This window comes from Schistocerca americana, chromosome 5 (genome assembly GCF_021461395.2).
Source record: "Schistocerca americana isolate TAMUIC-IGC-003095 chromosome 5, iqSchAmer2.1, whole genome shotgun sequence".
Classification (NCBI taxonomy): domain Eukaryota; kingdom Metazoa; phylum Arthropoda; class Insecta; order Orthoptera; family Acrididae; genus Schistocerca; species Schistocerca americana.
This window is the reverse complement of record NC_060123.1, coordinates 177304624-177324716: the sequence shown is the minus strand read 5'-3', so window position 1 is coordinate 177324716 and position 20093 is coordinate 177304624. Positions and strand designations below refer to the sequence as shown.

Below are 20093 nucleotides of genomic sequence, written 5' to 3'. Positions count from 1 at the left end.
AGGCATAGTGTTGATAGTGATATTTCCAAGAGACAGTTGCTAGTCATCTGTAAGTGCTAAACGTTTTTTGATTCATTGACCATGTTTGTAAGTGAATTCCTGTACTTAAAAATTTACTTGTTGCTATGGCTTATGGTGTTTTTCCCCCTAGATGATATTATTTTGATAGGTATAATTGTGTTTACTAATTTTATTTATCTGTCTCATGACTAAATAACGTCTAGAAAATTTGTAATGGAACTTTCTGAGCATTATAGCACATATTATGAGTAATTCAAAATAACGGATCAGAACAAACTGTAAATGAGCCAAAATACGTACTGCAGTTAGAAATATGAATCCCATACCTATTAATACTTTGCATTTTTAAATTGTGGGTGATTTTTGAAGTTGCAAAATTCATTGCCTATTTCCCTCGGAGCATAACTTAACAAGAGAGAGAGAACAGTTGCATGAGAAACCAGAAATAAATTTTACATCTGATAGTTGTTCCAAGTAAACTTGATAATTGTTAGTGTAAGAAATATTGATAGTATTTCAGCTAAAACAGGTTCTGGGCTGGTGTCAATTATTGTTAAAATTTTGTTGGGCATAAATTGTACTGTAAATCATAATGCAAAGTATGTAATTGCATCTTGGCATGAGCTTAGCTTTATTGCTTAATCTTTTGTTTGGATATCACATGAATTTAATATTTTGTTTTTAACAGTGTCCAGCACAGATCTTAAGAAACTGAAAAACACTATAGAAAACATGTTCTTGGAAAAATCAAAGATAGAAAAAGGTGACAAAGCCAAAAAGAAGGGCAAAGGAAAGGCAAAACTCAGAGTTGAGGGTGACAATGTAAGTTTTGCATATGTTTGTACATTCTTTACAGCTTTTTGCTCCAATATGTGTTTTTGTGTTGTAAACATTTTGATAATGTAGCATTAAAAATGCAGAAGCTCTTGCTCTGTATAATATTTTCATTTTGTGAAAATGGTATCAGCTGAAGTTAAATATAAATCCCTGTATCATTAAATCATCACATTCATAATTCTTTCATTTTATAATTGCATACATCCAGTAAATGAGTAATGCAGTTTTTGTCACTGGATAATTTTAATATTTTCAGAGATGTGCAATTTCAGGTTGTTGGATTGATTTAAGTAAAATTAGTGAAATTTTAGCTGTTCTAACTTCCACTCTATTTACAGGAATGCAGGTCAGATGAAAAAAAGCTAATGAAATATTGAAAAAAAGTATGTTTTCTATAGAGCATTAGGTGCGTCAAGTTAGGAAATGGGCAATGGAAGTCCATTCTGCTTCTTTCATTACATCCTATGTTGCACCATGGATAGCCGCTTCATGGATTGCATTATCTACTTTTCCTCCCAGAATCTCTTCATTCTTTCTATTCTCCTCTTCCAACTTGCTTCTGAGAGCTTCTGTATCCTTTCTTCTTTCCTGCTCCACTGGTGGCACTCTGTTCTTTTCCTGTATCTTTATCTATCGTTGATATATGACACCTTGGTTGATGTGTACTTGCTTCTCCAGTTTTCCTTCCCTTCCACCTTGATCCTCAATTCTGATCAGTTCTTCCTTAAACAGGGTGTATACGATCCGGGAAAAATGCGGGGGTTCTTTCATCCAGGAGAAAACCTGGGAATTTTTTTGAATTCCAGGAATTTACCATTGTTTTAGTTTTCAGTTAAATTTTTGTAATTTCGGCTGGTAAGAACTGTTACTCTAACAAAGAATATTGCTGTATCCCGTTACCACAGCATAATACTGCAGCAATAAAACATGAACGAGAGAAATTACGAAAATAAAACTTCAGTTGCAAAGGAAATATGCCACATATAACAACAAAACACAGTGCTCATACAAGTGTCTGCCACCAACAAAATATGTCAAAGGCTGTAGGAAGACTGTGCAGTGCTTCATAATTGCCTCCGATGAGCGTGACGTCACAACTGTTTACATCGCATTTGTTTGAGCAGTTGTGAGCGGGCTCATGAGCATGAGCATTTGTCGCGTATGAGTAGTACCTTCACCTGCTTCTGGATACTGAAGTGTGGCTGGGCCATGTCCTATGTGAACAGCAGAAGCGAGTGACAGCGAGCAACTTCAGGATACACAACACTCCAGCGACAAGCAGCAGCATCGGGCGAAAAGCTTGGGTGTCCTGCGTGCGCGCGACCATGTCGTGCTACAAGATGGCGGCTTAGAGCCAACCAGCTGTTTCTATAAAATGGCCTCCCTATACTGTAGAATACTGCAGCTGGAGAGTAAGGCTACAGAATTAGGTTTACTTAAGAAAATAAAGCGAAAAGGAAAGGTGTGCATGAAATTTACAAAGGGAGCAACCTCCATGGAGAATTTCATAAATATCATCAACTACAAAGATCACCAGACAAATTCTTAGAATACATGTGAATGAGCAGAGGAGCATTCGACTATCTCACCAATAAATTAAATATGAATGTTGTTTTACATGATCAAGAACTTTTAACAGCCAATAAATGCGGAGGAATGACTACTACATGACTAACTACGCTAAATGCAAAGATAAGTACACAGATTGATACCAGCAAATGAAAGCTAGCTGTGGTGTAGGGGTAGCGTTTACAGTTCGTGATTTCGCGGTAGGAAAAGGTCTGGGATTTGATTCCGAGACATTCTTGTATTGTTACTGACTCAGTTACAATTCTGTATACTAAGTTTTATGCATACTGTTTACATTGCATCGATAAGTATATTTTTAAGGGCTTGCCAAAAACCTTGATCTTCCCACCTATTCCAGTATATCACACACATTTAATTCATAATAAATTACAGTGACCCATGAAATTTTACAGATATTTGATGTTGCGAACGTAATTCAACAGCAGTCAGTGTCAAGGCCAAGTGTTTCAATTACTCTAAATAGTCTGTAAAAGTAAAACTTAAAAAAATTTTTTGAAAGGAAAGTCAAACGTTTTGTGTAATGATTTGTCTAAAAGTATAAATAAAAAATATTAGGGAAACGTTTGGTGCACCTCATTTTCTGTTCATGATTTCGAGCATCATTCAGAGGCACGTAGAATGTTTCTCTGATGTACTTATTTCTTTTAACAGAAATCACATCATAAAATATTTGACTGGTATCTTTCATTTCTTAATTTCAAGTTTTATTCAGAAAGCATGATCTTACTGACTCCTTGTTTGCTTTCCTCACGTACTTTGTTCGAAGGAAGCCTTTTTGACATTTAAATACCACACCAATGTGTCTTTTTAAGTACAAAATAGCTAGGTCTTGAACAGATGAAATTTTTGACACTTCATTTACATAGCTTGGCAGCAGATTTTCATGAAATATTTCGTTTTTTCCTCAGCTTATTAATTATATTTTCGTTAATTACCCTGATTATTTTCAAGCAGTTAAATATTTTCATGCCAAACTAGACCTCATGGTCACTTTCATACCCCGTTTACCTGTTTCTTTCCCTTTGTTTGGCTATGTGAAAATTTGGACAAAACCTTATGGTGTAATTTATAGTGTCTTGCTTTTGTTTTGCTCACACGTTTACAAAAACGTATTGAGTGTTAAATCATACGATAAAATAGTCCTTTCTGCGTGCTGTCATTTCCAAAATTCATTGTTTCGATACCTTGAACCTTTTATGAGATACGATGATTTTTACGACCACTTGATTCCTGAAGTGCAGGAAAGGTTCGGACGCACCGCAAGCGACCTGTCTGCGGATATAACAACCAATATCTCAAGAATGAAAAGTGATATCATTCCAGTCTCAATTTAAATACAATTTAGATATACTGGTTACATTTAATGCGCAATAATGTATGTCCTTAAGCGAACAATATGGAAAGTCTACACGATGTGATTTTACCTCTGCAAATTCTTAAAAATTTTCGTCCAGCTACATACTCAATTTCGTGCAGCACAGCAACTACGATGAATAACGAAAATAAATTCAGAAATTCATTGTTTAAAGATATCAAGCTATAGGTTGCGGAAGAACAAAATTTTTTCACCGAATAGTTTTCGTAAAATCGGATGTTAAGTATTTCATAGCTGCCATCGCGTCCACTCCACTGCTTTGCCGAGAAGACACGTGGCTGTCGTGCTTGCTGAAGCGACAAGATTCAAACATGTTTGAATTCAAACGTTACCAGTGGCAGAGGGAGACAGGCAGTGACACAGATGTCGCTCACATAGGACACTTGCGTAATTACACGTGCGGTTGTGTTTTGTCGCCTGAAGCTGTTGCGTGCTGTTGCTCACGTAGGACACGGCCTAAAGCTGTATAAGCAGAAGCAACAAGAAGCCAGATGCTACCCATTATAATTTTACTGGCGCGCCCAAGCTGACAGATTCACGCATGCGCACCAAGCCCAGATATAGAGGCCTTGGAGGAGGGGGGGGGGCAAACCTGGACGTCTGCTCCGGGCGGCATGGGGGGGGGGGGGGACAAATTCATATTCTTGAGGGGAAAAGCCTTGTTTCACAAAGCGTCCAGCATCTAACGCATATTGGTCTATGGATTATTCATATGATTCTGAAACACATCGCTGTTGATTTCTTAGCATTTTTTAACGTATTCCAAGTTGATTTCTGAATGAATCATAAGTTGATTTTGGAATGCATGCATAGTGTATGTGATGTCTCTGCCAGAGGAATCTCAGTTGCATCTAGAAATAAAATTTCTTGCAGACAAAAGGGGACAGAGCTATATGAGCTGAGCGGAATAAAGCCAAACGGGTGAATGCGAATCGCTGTTTGTTATGTGATTGATGCGGTTTGCGAATGGTCAGCTCTTGTTATAATTACTAGCAATGTGGAGTGCACATGGGGGTTTTTTAGGTTAGAGAATTCCCTCCCTAGGCCCGGCAAGACGCCTCCTGAGACGCGGCAAGGTAGGGGTAGGCAAAATGCAACAGGGAATAACAATATTAATGTGCTAATAGTAAACTGCAGGTGCGTTTATAGAAAGGTCCCAGAACTGCTCTCATTAATAAACGGTCACAACGCCCATATAGTAATAGGGACAGAAAGTTGGCTGAAACCAGACGTAAACAGTAATGAAGTCCTAAACTCAGATTGGAATGTATACCATAGAGACAGGCTGGACAGTGAAGGGGGAGGCGTGTTTATAGCGATAAGAAGTGCAATAGTATCGAAGGAAATCGACGGAGATCCGAAATGTGAAATGATTTGGGTGAAGGTCACGGTTAAAGCAGGCTCAGACATGGTAATTGGATGTCTCTAGAGGCCCCCTGGCTCAGCAGCTGTTGTGGCTGAGCACCTGAAGGATAATTTGGAAAATATTTAGAGTAGATTTCCCCACCATGTTATAGCTCTGGGTGGAGATTTTAATTTGCCGGATATAGACTGGGAGACTCAAACGTTCATAAAGGGTGGCAGGGTCAAAGAATCCAGTGAAACTTTTTTAAGTGCTTTATCTGAAAACTACCTTGAGCAGTTAAACAGAGAACAGACTCGTGGCGATAACATATTAGACCTTCTGGTGACAAACAGACCCTACTATTTGAAACAGTTAACGCAGAACAGGGAATCAGCGATCATAAAGTGGTTACGGCATCGATGATTTCAGCCATAAATAGAAATATTAAAAAAGGTAGGAAGATTTTTCTGTTTAGCAAAAGTGACAAAAAGCAGATTACAGAGTACCTGACGGCTCAACACAAAAGTTTTGTCTCAAGTACAGATAGTGTTGACGATCAGTGGACAAAGTTCAAAACCATCGTACAATATGCATTAGATGAGTATGTGCCAAGCAAGATCGTAAGAGATGGAAAAGAGCCACCTGGTACAACAACCGAGTTAGAAAACTGCTGCGGAAGCAAAGGGAACTTCACAGCAAACATAAACATAGCCAAAGCCTTGCAGACAAACAAAAATTACGCGAAGCGAAATGTAGTGTGAGGAGGGCTATGCGAGAGGCGTTCAATGAATTCGAAAGTAAAGTTCTATGTACTGACTTGACAGAAGATCCTAAGAAATTTTGGTCTTATGTCAAAGCGGTAGGTGGATCAAAACAAAATGTCCAGACACTCTGTGACCAAAATGGTATTGAAACAGATGATGACAGACTAAAGGCCGAAATACTAAATGTCTTTTTCCAAAGCTGTTTCACTGAGGAAGACTGCACTGTAGTTCCTTCTCTAGATTGTCGCACAGATGACAAAATGGTAGATATCGAAATAGACGACAGAGGGATAGAGAAACAATTAAAATTCCTCAAAAGAGGAAAGGCCGCTGGACCTGATGGGATACCAGTTCGATTTTACACAGAGTACGCGAAGCAACTTGCCCCCCTTCTTGCAGTGGTGTACCGTAGGTCTCTAGAAGAGCGTAGCGTTCCAAAGGATTGGAAAAGGGCACAGGTCATCCCCGTTTTCAAGAAGGGATGTCGAACAGATATGCAGAACTATAGACCTATATCCCTAACGTCGATCAGTTGTAGAATTTTGAAACACGTATTATGTTCGAGTATGATGACTTTTCTGGAGACTAGAAATCTACTCTATAGGAATCAGCATGGGTTTCGAAAAAGACGGTCGTGTGAAACCCAGCTCGCGCTATTCGTCCACGAGACTCAGAGGGCCATAGACACGGGTTCACAGGTAGATGCCGTGTTTCTTGACTTCTGCAAGGCGTTCGATACAGTTCCCCACAGTCGTTTAATGAACAAAGTAAGAGCATATGGACTTTCAGACCAATTGTGTGATTGGATTGAAGAGTTCCTAGATAACAGAACGCAGCATATCATTCTCAATGGAGAGAAGTCTTCCGAAGTAAGAGTGATTTCAGGTGTGCCGCAGGGGAGTGTCGTAGGACCGTTGCTATTCACAATTTACACAAATGACCTTGTGGATGACATCGGAAGTTCACTGAGGCTTTTTGCAGATGATGCTGTGGTGTATCGAGAGGTTGTAACAATGGAAAATTGTACTGAAATGCAGGAGGATCTGCAGCGAATTGACGCATGGTGCAGGGAATGGCAATTGAATCTCAATGTAGGCAAGTGTAATGTGCTGCAAATACATAGAAAGATAGATCCCTTATCATTTAGCTACAAAATAGCAGGTCAGCAACTGGAAGCAGTTAATTCCATAAATTATCTGGGAGTATGCATTAGGAGTGATTTAAAATGGAATGATCGTATAAAGTTGATCGTCGGTAAAGCAGATGCCAGACTGAGATTCATTGGAAGAATCCTAAGGAAATGCAATCCGAAAACAAAGGAAGTAGGTTACAGTACGCTTGTTCGGTCACTGCTTGAATACTGCTCAGCAGTGTGGGATCCTTACCAGATAGGGTTGATAGAAGAGAGAGAGAGAGAAGATCCAACGGAGAGCAGCGCGCTTCGTTACAGGACCATTTAGTAATCGCGAAAGCATTACGGAGATGATAGATAAACTCCAGTGGAAGACTACAGGAGAGACGCTAAGTAGCTCGGTACGGGCTTCTGTTAAAGTTTTGAGAACATACCTTCACTGAAGCGTCAAGCAGTATATTGCTCCCTCCTACGTATATCTCGCGAAGAGACCATGAGGATAAAATCAGAGAGATTAGAGCCCACACAGAAGCATACCGACAATCCTTCTTTCCATGAACAATACAAGACTGGAATAGAAGGGAGAACCGATAGAGGTACTCAGGGTACCCTCCGCCACACACTGTCGGGTGGCTTGCGGAGTATGGATGTAAATGTAGATGTAGAAAATCCATAGATTTAGACCACCAGAGTGCAAATAAACGACAAACAGGAATAAGAGTTAAGAAAGATTAAATATTATCTACTCGGTGTATCCAAGAAAATGAAATTTTGACTGAAAAGTCCCCAGCTAGCAGCTGCTAAGTTCAATTCTGAGATAATGAGCGGAAAACACGTTGTATGGACACATAATAAAGCCTAACCAGAGAAGGGTTAGTGAAGCTAACCAGAGAATTAGTCTTAACACTGGCAGGAATAGTTACAGAATTAGTGATGACAAGATTGTTCGTTGGAACGAGGAAGGAGAAGAAATGGGGACACCACACAAATTATGGAAGAATATGACGATTACAAATTTGCACAAAAATTTCATACTACTACTTTTCTGTCTCATGCTTGAGAAGCTGGAGCATATAAACGAAATGTGAAACTATTTCCTAACATAAAGCTTTTTGCTGTTAGTAGGCCTAATTGGCATGTGGTATTGATACTTTTAGAATAACATTCTGTCGAGCTATAAAAGTGACCATTTGTGCCAAAACAGTCTTGTTTATTTGGTGTGTGTTAGAACTGCTGCAACATTAGACAGGACTATTTCATTTCATCTAGCAGACAGTGACAAAATAGACATAATCAGATCGAGAAATCACACCAGTCTTGCGTACTATTTGTATTTATTTATTTATTTTAGAGGGGCAGGGCGACTGGAAGCAGGAGAGACACCACAGGACATTTTAATTCCCACTGTTGTGAATTTAGTTTGATGACGTCCATTACAAAATATACACGTTTGAATTCCACAGAGCGAAATACAGTGACATGCAATAGAAGAATGCTGTGTGAGGAGGCATGGTACTGCACTTTGGCACACTGAAGACCAAATGTCGTGTCTTACATTTCCTCAAACATGTGTGTTTTATGCATCAGACTGTTCAGAAAGATATGTGCTACAATATGAACATTTTTTGAAAAGTTGATTTTTTTTTTAATTTTCGGCATTCTATCTCAAATGCTTGGGGCAGGTGTTCGGAAATATCGTAGATGTGAGGCAGATGCGCAGAGCAGTCTGAGTTGTATTGCGGAGGTGGGTAGTCTCCGCGTGACCCCTGCTTACGTTTAGTGATTTTGCCGTTTCCTCTTCACGTCAAATGAAAACAAAACAGATTTCTGTGACCAGGAGCTATCAAGTGAATTAAAATACATTCACGTAATTACGAAGGGCTAGAATGTTGTTAGTTTCATGTCATATTTTGTTTCCACATTTCTGACAGTCGAGCATTAATCGCCTTGCAGAACAATGTAGTTATTATTGTCTGTTTGCTAAAGAGATTTGGCTTTTATTAATCTTTTCTGCTGAGGCAGTTGATTTATTTGAAACGAAGTGTTTAATTCTATGCTACTGACTAGTTTCAACTGTTTGCTGCATTTCATGTGCACGTTTTCATGTTCTAGCACATATGGCGTTATGCCATTATAAAAAACCACACCTGAGATAATACAGTACTGGTAGTCCAAGGAAACTTACACTGAAAAGCTTAATGTCAGGTCGAGGCCTACTTCATTGGGAATCTGGACATGCAAATGTGCACTATAAGCTGAATCACGCATTGTAATATGGTTCACGAAATTATGATGCTCTTGGAGTATCCTCTGATGTCTTGTTTCTTTTATGACACATTGTCTTACACGTACGAACATATGGTCTTACTACGTCATCGTAGCTGCGCAAGAACGGTGACGCCTGTTATCTGGCACTCTGTGGCAACTGCTGAAACTGATTTCTTAAATCACAGAGCGTTTGACTCTCATTTAAAAATCGACTCTTTGAGGAAGAGCTATTTAGAAGAATTTTGAGCCCAGAAGATTACTTTTGTGTGATGTATCTTAAAAGTGTAACACGTGCAAAAGAGATCATCATTATATGTGAAAGCTTAGCTTCTCTTGGAGCTTCTTAATCTATAGGCAGTGGAGAGCAGGTGTGGTAATTATGATGATAAATAAACACTTGCACTGCCGTCACTTACTATGAATACTTTTATTCTCGCAGCGTATACACAATGCGTGTAGAATAGAGCACGTACCACAGAGAACTGATCTGGTAAAGATAAAGTTGTTCTCGCTGCTGTAGGGCAGCAGTATTATGGTGGGGTGAGCCAGTGGTTCTACATCTCCACAAATCTGAGAGACCAATATTATACATGAAAACTTTGCTTTTCTTGTAGCAACACTGTGTCTATTAATTTAAACCATTCTCTTTTCCTATTTGTGTGTTTGCACCACTTAACAGCGATGTTCTTGTTGGCTAACTACATCACGTTTCCTATGCTCTGAATATCCGCTGTCATTGGATGGCGAGATCACGTGACATGAGCTGTGACTGGCTTACAAAAGCCCATTGCAATTTCGATTTCAATGCTTTGGAAAGTAACATGTGGTATTTGGTGGAATTCGCATTTATACTTTCGTAATACGAAAATATGCAGTGTACATGTTGGTACACATCAAAGATATTTCCAAAACGTGTCCTCCCCCCCATTTTTCTCATTTTTCTATACTGCTGAGAAATTCTACGCCAGTGTATAAAACCATAGCCATTCAAAGGATTTCTTTCTTTTACTGTTCCAAGGAAAAGTATACTGCCACTTAACACAGAAAAAGTGTATTTTCAAATGTGAGAAAATTTATTTTTACCTGGAAATCTGGGAATAATCTGGGAATTTTTTGTCCTTGTCTGCTTATACACCCTATTAAATCAACAACCGTCATTCTTGTCTTTCCTCTTGCCCACTGGTTGTTCCCCATATACAGCGATATTCTTTCTGATCCCATGTCCCACATATCTTGGTCTTTTCTATCTGATCTCTTTTGATATTGTCCTCATGCTACTGAACAGTTATCTTCTGCATATGTGTGTCCATCTCTAACCACTCCACTTAGGATTCCTGTGTGATTTGCTAGAAAGTACTGTCTCCTAAATAATTTGTTTTGTTTTATTGTGTTTATGTTCACGTCTTTGAATTTAACCAAACATATAACATGCAATATCTCAAAAACTGTCTTGTGAGTTAGCGGTTTCTTCTGCCTATCCCTTCAAATATCTCTGTTCATGCTGAAGGATGGACTCATCTTCTTCGTATTTTCTATTATTCCCTCATTGCTACTATTTCATATTGTTACATATTTCTCAGCTTTTTAAAATTTGCCAGCTTTTGCATAGTGTCTTCTGATGTTTCCTGATCACCTGTGGTATTCACTGTCATTGTCTTCTTGTCAGTCCCATCGTCTACCTTTCTTAACCCTTTAGCTGCATACACACCATTTGGTTTTCCTACAGTGCTTTGGACATCTGTACACGTCCTCAGACACCGACCTCTCACTACTGTGGATAAGTTAGTTCCGTACCTTGGTGAATGATGAGGTTTCAAGTATGTATCATACAAATATGCGTCATTGTGGGTTGTCCTTTGCAAAACACTTCAATACCTTCAGTCATTCACGAGAAATTATGATTGTTATGACCACATGATTCATGATGCCCAAGGATGTAAATGGCTGCATCGTGCGCAACTGTCCATGGATATAAATTCCAATAACTCAAAATGTAATGAGCAATCGCTTTGTTCTCAGTTTTAAACTGCAATGTATGAGCCAAAATCAATCATTAACAAAGTTTACCAATGCCTTTTTACCTCTGCAAAATCTTAAAAATTTTGTGCAATGTTTTACTTAATTTTAAGCAGCATAGTAAGTGTGGTGAGTAACAGAAAGTAGTCAGTTCTTTGTTGAGTGAAGATATCAGACTGTAAGAAGTGCAAAAATCAAATTTTTTAACCTAATGATTTTTGAAAAATTGGATGATAAGTATTTCATATCAGCTGGGCTGCCCTTGCTTGGTGGTCCGGCTTGGTCCCTTCCCTCCCCACCTTTTTAATGGTTTTATTCTTTTACATCTGTTTACTATCTCATTTGTAGTTCTCATTCTTGATATTTTATCAACTTGTCCGCGTTGCTAGTTTTTGTGTTGTATTGGGGGGGGGGGGGGGGTGAAGAACTCTGGTTGGATACAGAGGATGTCTCTCCATTGCATAACATGTCCTGGGTGCCTCCAGCTGCTTTTTAAGTGGAACAACTCACCCTCTGATCCTTCTTCACTTCCACTTGTGCTTCTATGTCTTGGTTTTATTGATTTTATTCTCAGTTACAATAGGGTCATTAAGGTTTGTCTTTTCTTTGTGAGGAATCTTCCCAGGGCTTGATATATATTGTATGGAGAGACTGATGACCTCGCAGTTTGGTCACTTTATAACCCCACCAGTCCAATCTGTTCAATCACATCTTGAACTATTCCATTTGCTTTGGTGACAGGAGTGTCTTGTTTTTAAGAAAGAAGCATTCGGTATTGTAGCAATTTAACTACAGGTTATGAACTGTTTTCATATTGCAAAGGTTATTTATTTGATGACAAGTTTTATTGACCTTTTCAGTGTTACCTTTTCCAACTAGTACGTATTCTTGAGACACCCCATTTCTAAAATACTGTGTTATACATTCAAAAGTCATTAACAATGCCTAAGGATAGGAAAATTTTTTGTAAACAATAAAGCAAATAACAAAAAGAAATTTATGGTTTTTAGTGATGTAATGCGAAATTGGCAGTTTCCTATATTCGTATGTAAAAATATTGTAAGTGTAAAGGTGACAGATTTCTAATATTGGTAAGTGATAGTGATGTCAAATGAAAATATCATACTTCCAGTGATCCCCTTTCCAGTCACATTCCCAACACTTGCACAACTTATTATACAGCAAAGGAATGTATTTATTTGTTCTGTTTACTTATTTATTTTTTGAGTTGTTTAGTGTGGTTCATCAGCTAAACTACAAATTTTGTAACATGCAAGTTTAAATATGGAAAACTTAAAGTATGGTACTTCAGTTGTGCAAACGAATAAATCATGGTTGTGCAATTTGACATGTTGCCTGATTACATCACAACCTAAAATGGGCCCCCAGTCTTTGTAATAGACCGTCTTGTCACCACAAACCTCATTCATGAAATGGCAATATTGAATAAATATTGAAATAAATAGTCTCACTGTTCTGGTTACCGACATAAACTTGTTTGCATGATGCCACATGCCCTGTGCTCTGATTAGCGGATAGAACCAAACTGAGCAGGCACCGTGTTGATTTACATATTTGTGCAGCTACAGTGCCATATTTTGTGATTTTTTCATATTTATTCTTGTGTACTGCAAAATTGTGCAGCTTAATTGACATACCGTGGTAAAGGTCTCCCCAAACCATGTTATCTTTGGTACAGTTTGTTGCACAAAGATACTGAGAAATCTGCCATTGTTGGATAAAATCATTACTTGCATTCCACGTGAAAAGTAAAGATTGCCATGAGTGTTTGGTGATTAAACCAGCAAGCTTTTGAGAAATATAATGGGATGAATACTTCAGGCAGAGGTGAAGGGATCTTTGAAAACTATAGAGTTGAACCTTGAGCCAAAGGCCGTTAGTCTTCCATTTCCAATTTCAAACTCTGGCTAACTGTTTTCAAGCTGTACAAAGTGTTGACAGATCGGCGATAAAAGTCTTGGAAGAGAAGTTTGAAGTTATGACAATGTGTTCCTTTGGAAATCATTCAACAGTACATAGTGACAAAGCTATTTTAATTTTATTTATTAAATTTAATGTGTTTAATGTAAATCATTTCTTTTCTAATAAATTTTATCTGTTATGTCTATGAATATTATGTAACTGATGAGTATATTTTCGTTTTCAACACAACATTTAAGGAGGGTGTGATACTTACAAAATGAGCCATAAAGTAAAACAATTTTTTCCTGTCCCTGACAATATCCTATCCTCTATCCCTTAGATTGCTGCCCTGCATTTCTTCACCCTTCAATTCTAACTCACCTACTTATGGACAGGGGTCAGTCTGTGATTCTGAACATGAATTTTTCTCATTGGTGTGAGTCATGGATTACCTCTGCCTTCGTCACAGCCTTTTTTTTTTATTTTTTACTTTGGCAGTATTCTATCAGTTACCTCTAATAGTATATGATTGCTGGCCATTGTCTACTGCAACAACAGCATAGTCTCTAATGTGAAGAGCTACATCTATTTCTGCGTCATCATCTCAGAGCGTTCTCCTTTAATATCAGAAAATTGTTATTTTAGTTGTAATGGGGACTTCATTTTTTTGCATCAGTGCATACATGGCCAGTGCATCCTACAAACTACTATTAACTTTGTGATAGACGTGAAGAACAAGTGTCACACTGGTGATCTGAATAAATATTTGCACGATCCAAAGGTTTCAGTTTAATATAATTGCTTAGCTTATAAACTTATTTTCAGCTTAATCTCTCCCCCTCCCTCTCTCTCCCCCCATCCTTCCCTCTCCCCCCCTCCCTCACTCTCCCCCCCTCCCTCACTCTCCCCCCATCCTTCCCTCTCCCTCACTCTCCCCCCTCCCTCACTCTCCCTCCCCCCTCCCTCCCCCTCTTAGCACTCCCTCCCCTCTTACCACTCCCTCCCTCTCTTACCACTCCCTCTCTCCTCTCCTCTCCCCTCCCCCACCCCCTTGCCTTCTCCTCCCTCTCCTATCCCCCTCTCTCCTTTCCCCCCTCCCTCCCCACAAGAGATAATTGAATTGAACTTAACAATTTCTGAATGATTTATAAACTTGTTTTGTCATGGCCATTGTGTAATTTGTATATACACTTTGTTTCAGACAATTGTGAATGAATATTCAGCCTATGCAGATTACGATTATGATGATTTCATATAATGTGAATGTTACTTTGAAGTCATTACCTATGAAGTGACTTTGACAATTGTGGGACAGTAAAGGAATAGGAATCATGAACAAATGTGTTTTCTACAGTTGGTGATACTGATATTGTGGGTGTAGGTTATTCCCTGCATGTTGATATTTATTATTCTAACAGGAGTCGCATTTTTCTGAGCTTTCTTTTTAACCTCTGAATGAAACTTGACAGAATAAACAATTTTGCATGACTAAGAATACAGATGCTGTGCTCTGAAAGCAATGAAAATACAGAAATTATTTGTGATATGTAATTAGTCATTTAGAAACAAAAATTGTTAAATGAATAGAAGATAAGTTTTATTATCAGTTATTTCCAAAAGAACTGTGGACAATGTGATTACAATTTTTTACTTCCGTTACACTTGTTTATTGTGATCGGACGGTGTGACCATCTTTACCCTTGGTAACTTCGGTTTCTCTCATTTAGTTGCTATATGTTGCTACTAAGAGTATGAAATTATATACCATTGTTTTTGTTATTAAATATTTAACAATGATATAATGGGCATTGATACAAAGCCACATCAAAAGCATTATTTTGTAAATGTCATTGTCTCCTAACACTGTCTTCCTTCCACCAGCACCTGACACTGTCAGTTGAATATTGTGAATTATTATTTGTAAATTATTGCATTTGTGCAATAGAATGAACTTCTTGCGAGTGTGTCACATTTTTTAATGTACTGTGTAAGTGTGTGCTTTTTCAAGTTTAGACTTAAGTTTTGAATTAGTAAAGTGTCGTCAATTGAAAGATCTCTTGTACTATAATTTCTTCTAATGTTTTCGCAGCTGCTAGTTACTGAGACTTCTCGTAGACAAAAAAAGTATTGTGAAAGGCCTATTTCATTGCTTAAAGAGCACTCACTCCTTCTTGGGTGAACTTGTTAATTTCCATCTTTGTTTGCCATCTAAAGTTGTGAATGTGTTAAGTTTACAATAAACATATTTTGGTATTGTTTAACAGAACATTATTAAATAACTGAACTTGGTTGCAAAGTGTACATATTTCTTTTGTTCCCAATACTAGTTTAACAACATTAAAACACAGTAGTGGTCCACATTCTGTGCCAGCTGACTTGCAAGCAAGCTACTTTTATTCAGGTATGGTTAATCATCATCCTCTGAAGTTTTACTACTTTGTACTCTCGACTGAGTTGTGTACTGTGCTCTGTGTTAAGGTAATTTATCACCCAGAAAGAAATAGGAAAATACAAATACTATACTTTTTACAGCTGATATGTTCACAACATATAAATCATAGGTTGCTGACAAATACTTTGTGTCAGGAATTCTGTTGATGGGTTTCCCATGGAGGAGTGTGAATATTAGTAATCAGAAATTACCTGAAAATTTTTCTCATGTTATTTAAGTGCAGTTGCAGTATAAATTTGCTGACTACTAGAATCATACACACTAGCTGTAACAAGTAAAAGACGTGGTGATTGAATCAATAAAATATTAATAGTTTGCTGATGGTTTGGAAAACAATAAAAGTATGGAACATTTCTAATTACGAGATCATTACACAAATATTTTATTTAGCATAAGAAAATATTTATGGGTAAATGAATATGTATAAAGTAGAAAATGAAATTATATACATTGATTATTTTATATGTTGACATTTGAATACCTTAGTATTAATAATAAGCTAAATGGCAAAGCATATGTTTAATAATTCTTGTCAACTTTGCCTCTTCTGAATAAGCTCAGCTGTATTAGTTGGACATATGTACCGAGAAGCAGGGGTTGAGGAGGGAGTGGGACAGTGTTGTAGCCTGTCCCCAATATTATTCAGTCTGTGCATTGAACAAGCAGTAAAGGAAACCAAAGAAAAATTTGGAGTAGGAATTAATATTTAGGGAGAAGAAATAAAAACTTTGATGTTTGCCAATTACTTTGTAATTCTTTCGGTGACAGCAAAGGACTTGAAAGGGCAGGTTAATGGAATGGACAGTGTCTTGAAAGGAGGATATATCAACAAAAGCAAAATGAGGATAATGGAAAGTAATCATATTAAATCAGGTGATACTGTGGGAATTAAATTAGGAAACAAGACACGGAAAGTAATGGACAGGTTTTTCTATTTGGCCAGCAAAATAACTGTTGATGGCCGAAGTAGAGAGGATATAAAGTGTAGACTGGCAGTAGCAAGGAAAGTGTCTGAAGGAGAGACAGTTGTCAACATTGAATATAGATTTAAGTGTCAGAAAGTCTTTTCGGGAGGTATTTGTCCGGAGTGTAGCCATGATGGAAGTCAAATAATGACAAACAGTTTAGACAGAAAGAGATTATAAGTTTTTGAAATGTGGTGCTACAGAAGAATTTTAAGATCAGATGAGTAGATCAGGTAATTAATGAGGAAGTACCGAATAGAATTGGCAAGAAAAGGAATTTGTGGCACAACATGACTAGAAGAAGGGTTCAGTTGATAGGACACATTCTGAAACATCAAGTGATCATGAGTTTAGTATTGGAGGGTAGTGTGGGGGCTAAAAATCATAGATGGGGACCAAGAAATGAATACAGAAAGCAGATCCAGGAGGAGGTAGGTTGTAGTAGTTATTTGGAGATGAAAGGCCTTGCACAGGATAGAGTAGCATGGAGAGTTGCATCAAACCAGTCTTTGGACTGAAGGTGACAAAAAGAACAACAACAACATGTACTTTTATGGCACAGATATTCAACTGCCGTCACACTGCAGCAGTTTTCATCATTTCTTGTCATTGCACCTTCATTGATGTCAGCCCCATTGATCAGTTCATTTTATTTAACAATATTATGATCGTAGTAAGAAGGCCACTGTAATGCATTTTACAGGAACTCAACAATGGCTCACAGTTGTGAGGAATAGGCTGAAAAGACAGCTTTTACGCACGCGCGCGCGTGTGTGTGTGTGTGTGTGTGTGTGTGTGTGTTTTTTTTAGTGCATGTACAAGCGCACGTGCAAAGCTTTTGTCCACCTGAGCTAATAGTAAAAAATGTTGACACTTTGTGCCGTTTCCATTTTAATTGTCATAGAAATTAGCCAATGAGGTCGTTGTGCATGCAGATTCAAGTTGCTGCCAGAGACAGTGTTGCCAAACATGTTCTTTATTAGATTTCCCGAAACCGGAAAAGAGCAATACAAAAATTGGACGTGGGGTGGTAGTAAGGATTAAACCCAAGCTCTCGTATGCTATCATCTAAGCTATGAGAACAACTGATACCAATTTGGCAGGCCACTTGAATTTGCATGAACAGTGGCCTCGTTGGCTAATTTACATTACATCCTAATTAATTCTGAAACTACATAGCGTATTCAGTTGTTTTCGTAACCATTATTTCTTAGCATGACCTACTCTGCTACACCGTTATGAGATTATCTGACTATTTTTGACTACCGTGTGTGTGTGTGTGTGTGTGTGTGTGTGTGTGTGTGTGTGTGTGTGTGTGTGTGTGTGTGTGTGTGCGCGCGTGTGCGCGCGCGTGTTCTTACCTACTTATCTTCAGAATACCTGTGTGGAGATTGTGTACTGCAGGTTGATACAGGTCCAGCCCCATTTCTAGTTTCTAGTGTTGAATCTGGGGAACTGCCACTTGCCTTACATTAGCACCTTGTAAGAACAGGGTGTATAGACCCCGAGACAACCAAGAAAACCATAGGATTTCTTTTTTCTTTTTTTTTTTAATTTCAGGAATTTTTCATGTTTTAGTTTTCAGTTAATAAATTTGTGTGATTTGACTGGTAAGAACTGCCACTATAACAAAGAATTTTACTGTATCTCACTACTGCAGCAATAAAAGATAAATGAGAGAAAAAAGTGAAAAGAAAACTTCAGTAGCAAAGGAAATGTGTTATTTACAATAGCTAAACACAGTGCACACACAAGTGTCTGCCAACAACAAAATGTGTCAAACGCTTTAGGACGAAGGCTAAGTAATACTTCATTACAACATATTGCCTCCAATGAGCATGGCATCACAACTATTTACATCAGTTTCATTTGGACAGCTGCTAGTGGGCTTATGCGCATGCTCAGTTGAGTCACGATTGAGCAGTACCTACTCCTACTTCTGGCTGTTAGCTGTGTCAGTAGGAGCAGCAAGCAGTCAGGTGCTACCACAAAAATATTTTCTGGTGCGCCCAAGCTGTCAGATTCGCACATGTGCAGAGCGTTCTGAGTTGTAGTTGGGAGAGGGTAGTGTCCGTATGACCTATGTTCACTTTGTGATTTTACTTTTTCATCTTCATTTACAGTTCTCATGTCAAATGAAAACAACAGATTTCTGTGGTGGGGAGCTATAAAGCGAATTAAAATACATTCACATAATTACGGAAAGCTAAAATATGCCATTAGTTCCAGTTTTCTGATTTTATTTCCACATTTTTGACAGTCAAGCCTTGTAGAACAATCAAGTTATTTTTGTCGGTCTGCTAAATAAATTTGGCTTTTATTAATCTTTTCTGCAGAAGTAGTCAATTTATTTGAAACGGGAGTGTTTCGTTCCACGCTATTGGCCAGTTTCAACGTTTCGCTGAGTTTCAAGTGCACATCTTTATCTTCAGGTACATATGGCATTATGCCATAATAAAGAACGAGACATGAGATAATACAGTATTGAACCCTGGAAACCACACAGAAAAGCTTAATATCAGGTAGGGGCATACTTCATTGTGAAACTGGACATACAAATCTATACTTCAACGTGAATTGAGCATTTTCATATGGTTTACGAAATTTCGATGCTCATGGAGTATCCCCCGATGTCCTGTTTCTTTCATCACATAATGTCAGCTCTCTTAATGCTTTATACATACATATGAACATATGGGCTTCTACATCATCGTAGCTGCACACAACTGTTTCCTGGTGCTCTCCGGCAACTGCTGAAAAGAACCTATTTCTAACAGGTCGCAGGAAAATATCGCAAATGGTAATGCCAACTGGCTGTGTGTAAGTAATGAAGGTAAGCAAATGACTGTACAAGCTGTGCTGAAAATTCAAATACATCACTATCATAAAAGTGAATGTTACACACATCAAGGATTTCACCAGAACAACTTTAGAAGAAGAAATATAAAGACACTTATCACCAAAACTGTAAGTAAAGAAATGGCCAGTCTCCAAGTAATACCTCTGACATTTAGTGAAAATTTCAATGTTATGCCATGTGGTGGCATAAATTGACTACTTCTGCAGAAAAGATTAATAAAAGCCAAATTTATTTAGCAGACCGACAAAAATAACTTGACTGTTCTACAAGGCGATTAATACTTGACTGTCAAAAATGTGGAAATAAAATAAAATCAGAAAACTGGAACTAATGCCATATTTTAGCTTTCCGTAATAATGTTGTTGAAGGCAAGGACAGTAACAGCATGAAGAATCTCACTGTTACCAGAACCTGTGGTTCAAAGTTCACTTATACAGCAAGTGTATATGGAACCAGTCCCTTATTTGTCTGAGGAACTTCTAGCTTCCTACCAATCACCTCTGAACTCAAAGTATCATGGACTGTGATCCAAACTGCTTAAACTG

General features: G+C 38.0%; 1 protein-coding gene across 1 annotated transcript in view; it reads left to right on the top strand.

Moving 5' to 3' along the window:
* LOC124615615 (eukaryotic translation initiation factor 3 subunit J) overlaps nucleotides 1-15572 on the top strand; it is a 65511-nt gene extending 49939 nt beyond the window's left edge. Inside the window, exons 6-7 of the mRNA XM_047143620.1 lie at nucleotides 710-843; nucleotides 14473-15572. Coding sequence (XP_046999576.1) covers nucleotides 710-843; nucleotides 14473-14529 — 191 coding nt within the window. The 3' untranslated portion in view covers nucleotides 14530-15572. The remainder of the gene's footprint in view (nucleotides 1-709; nucleotides 844-14472) is intronic.
* The last annotated feature ends 4521 nt before the right edge of the window (nucleotides 15573-20093 follow it).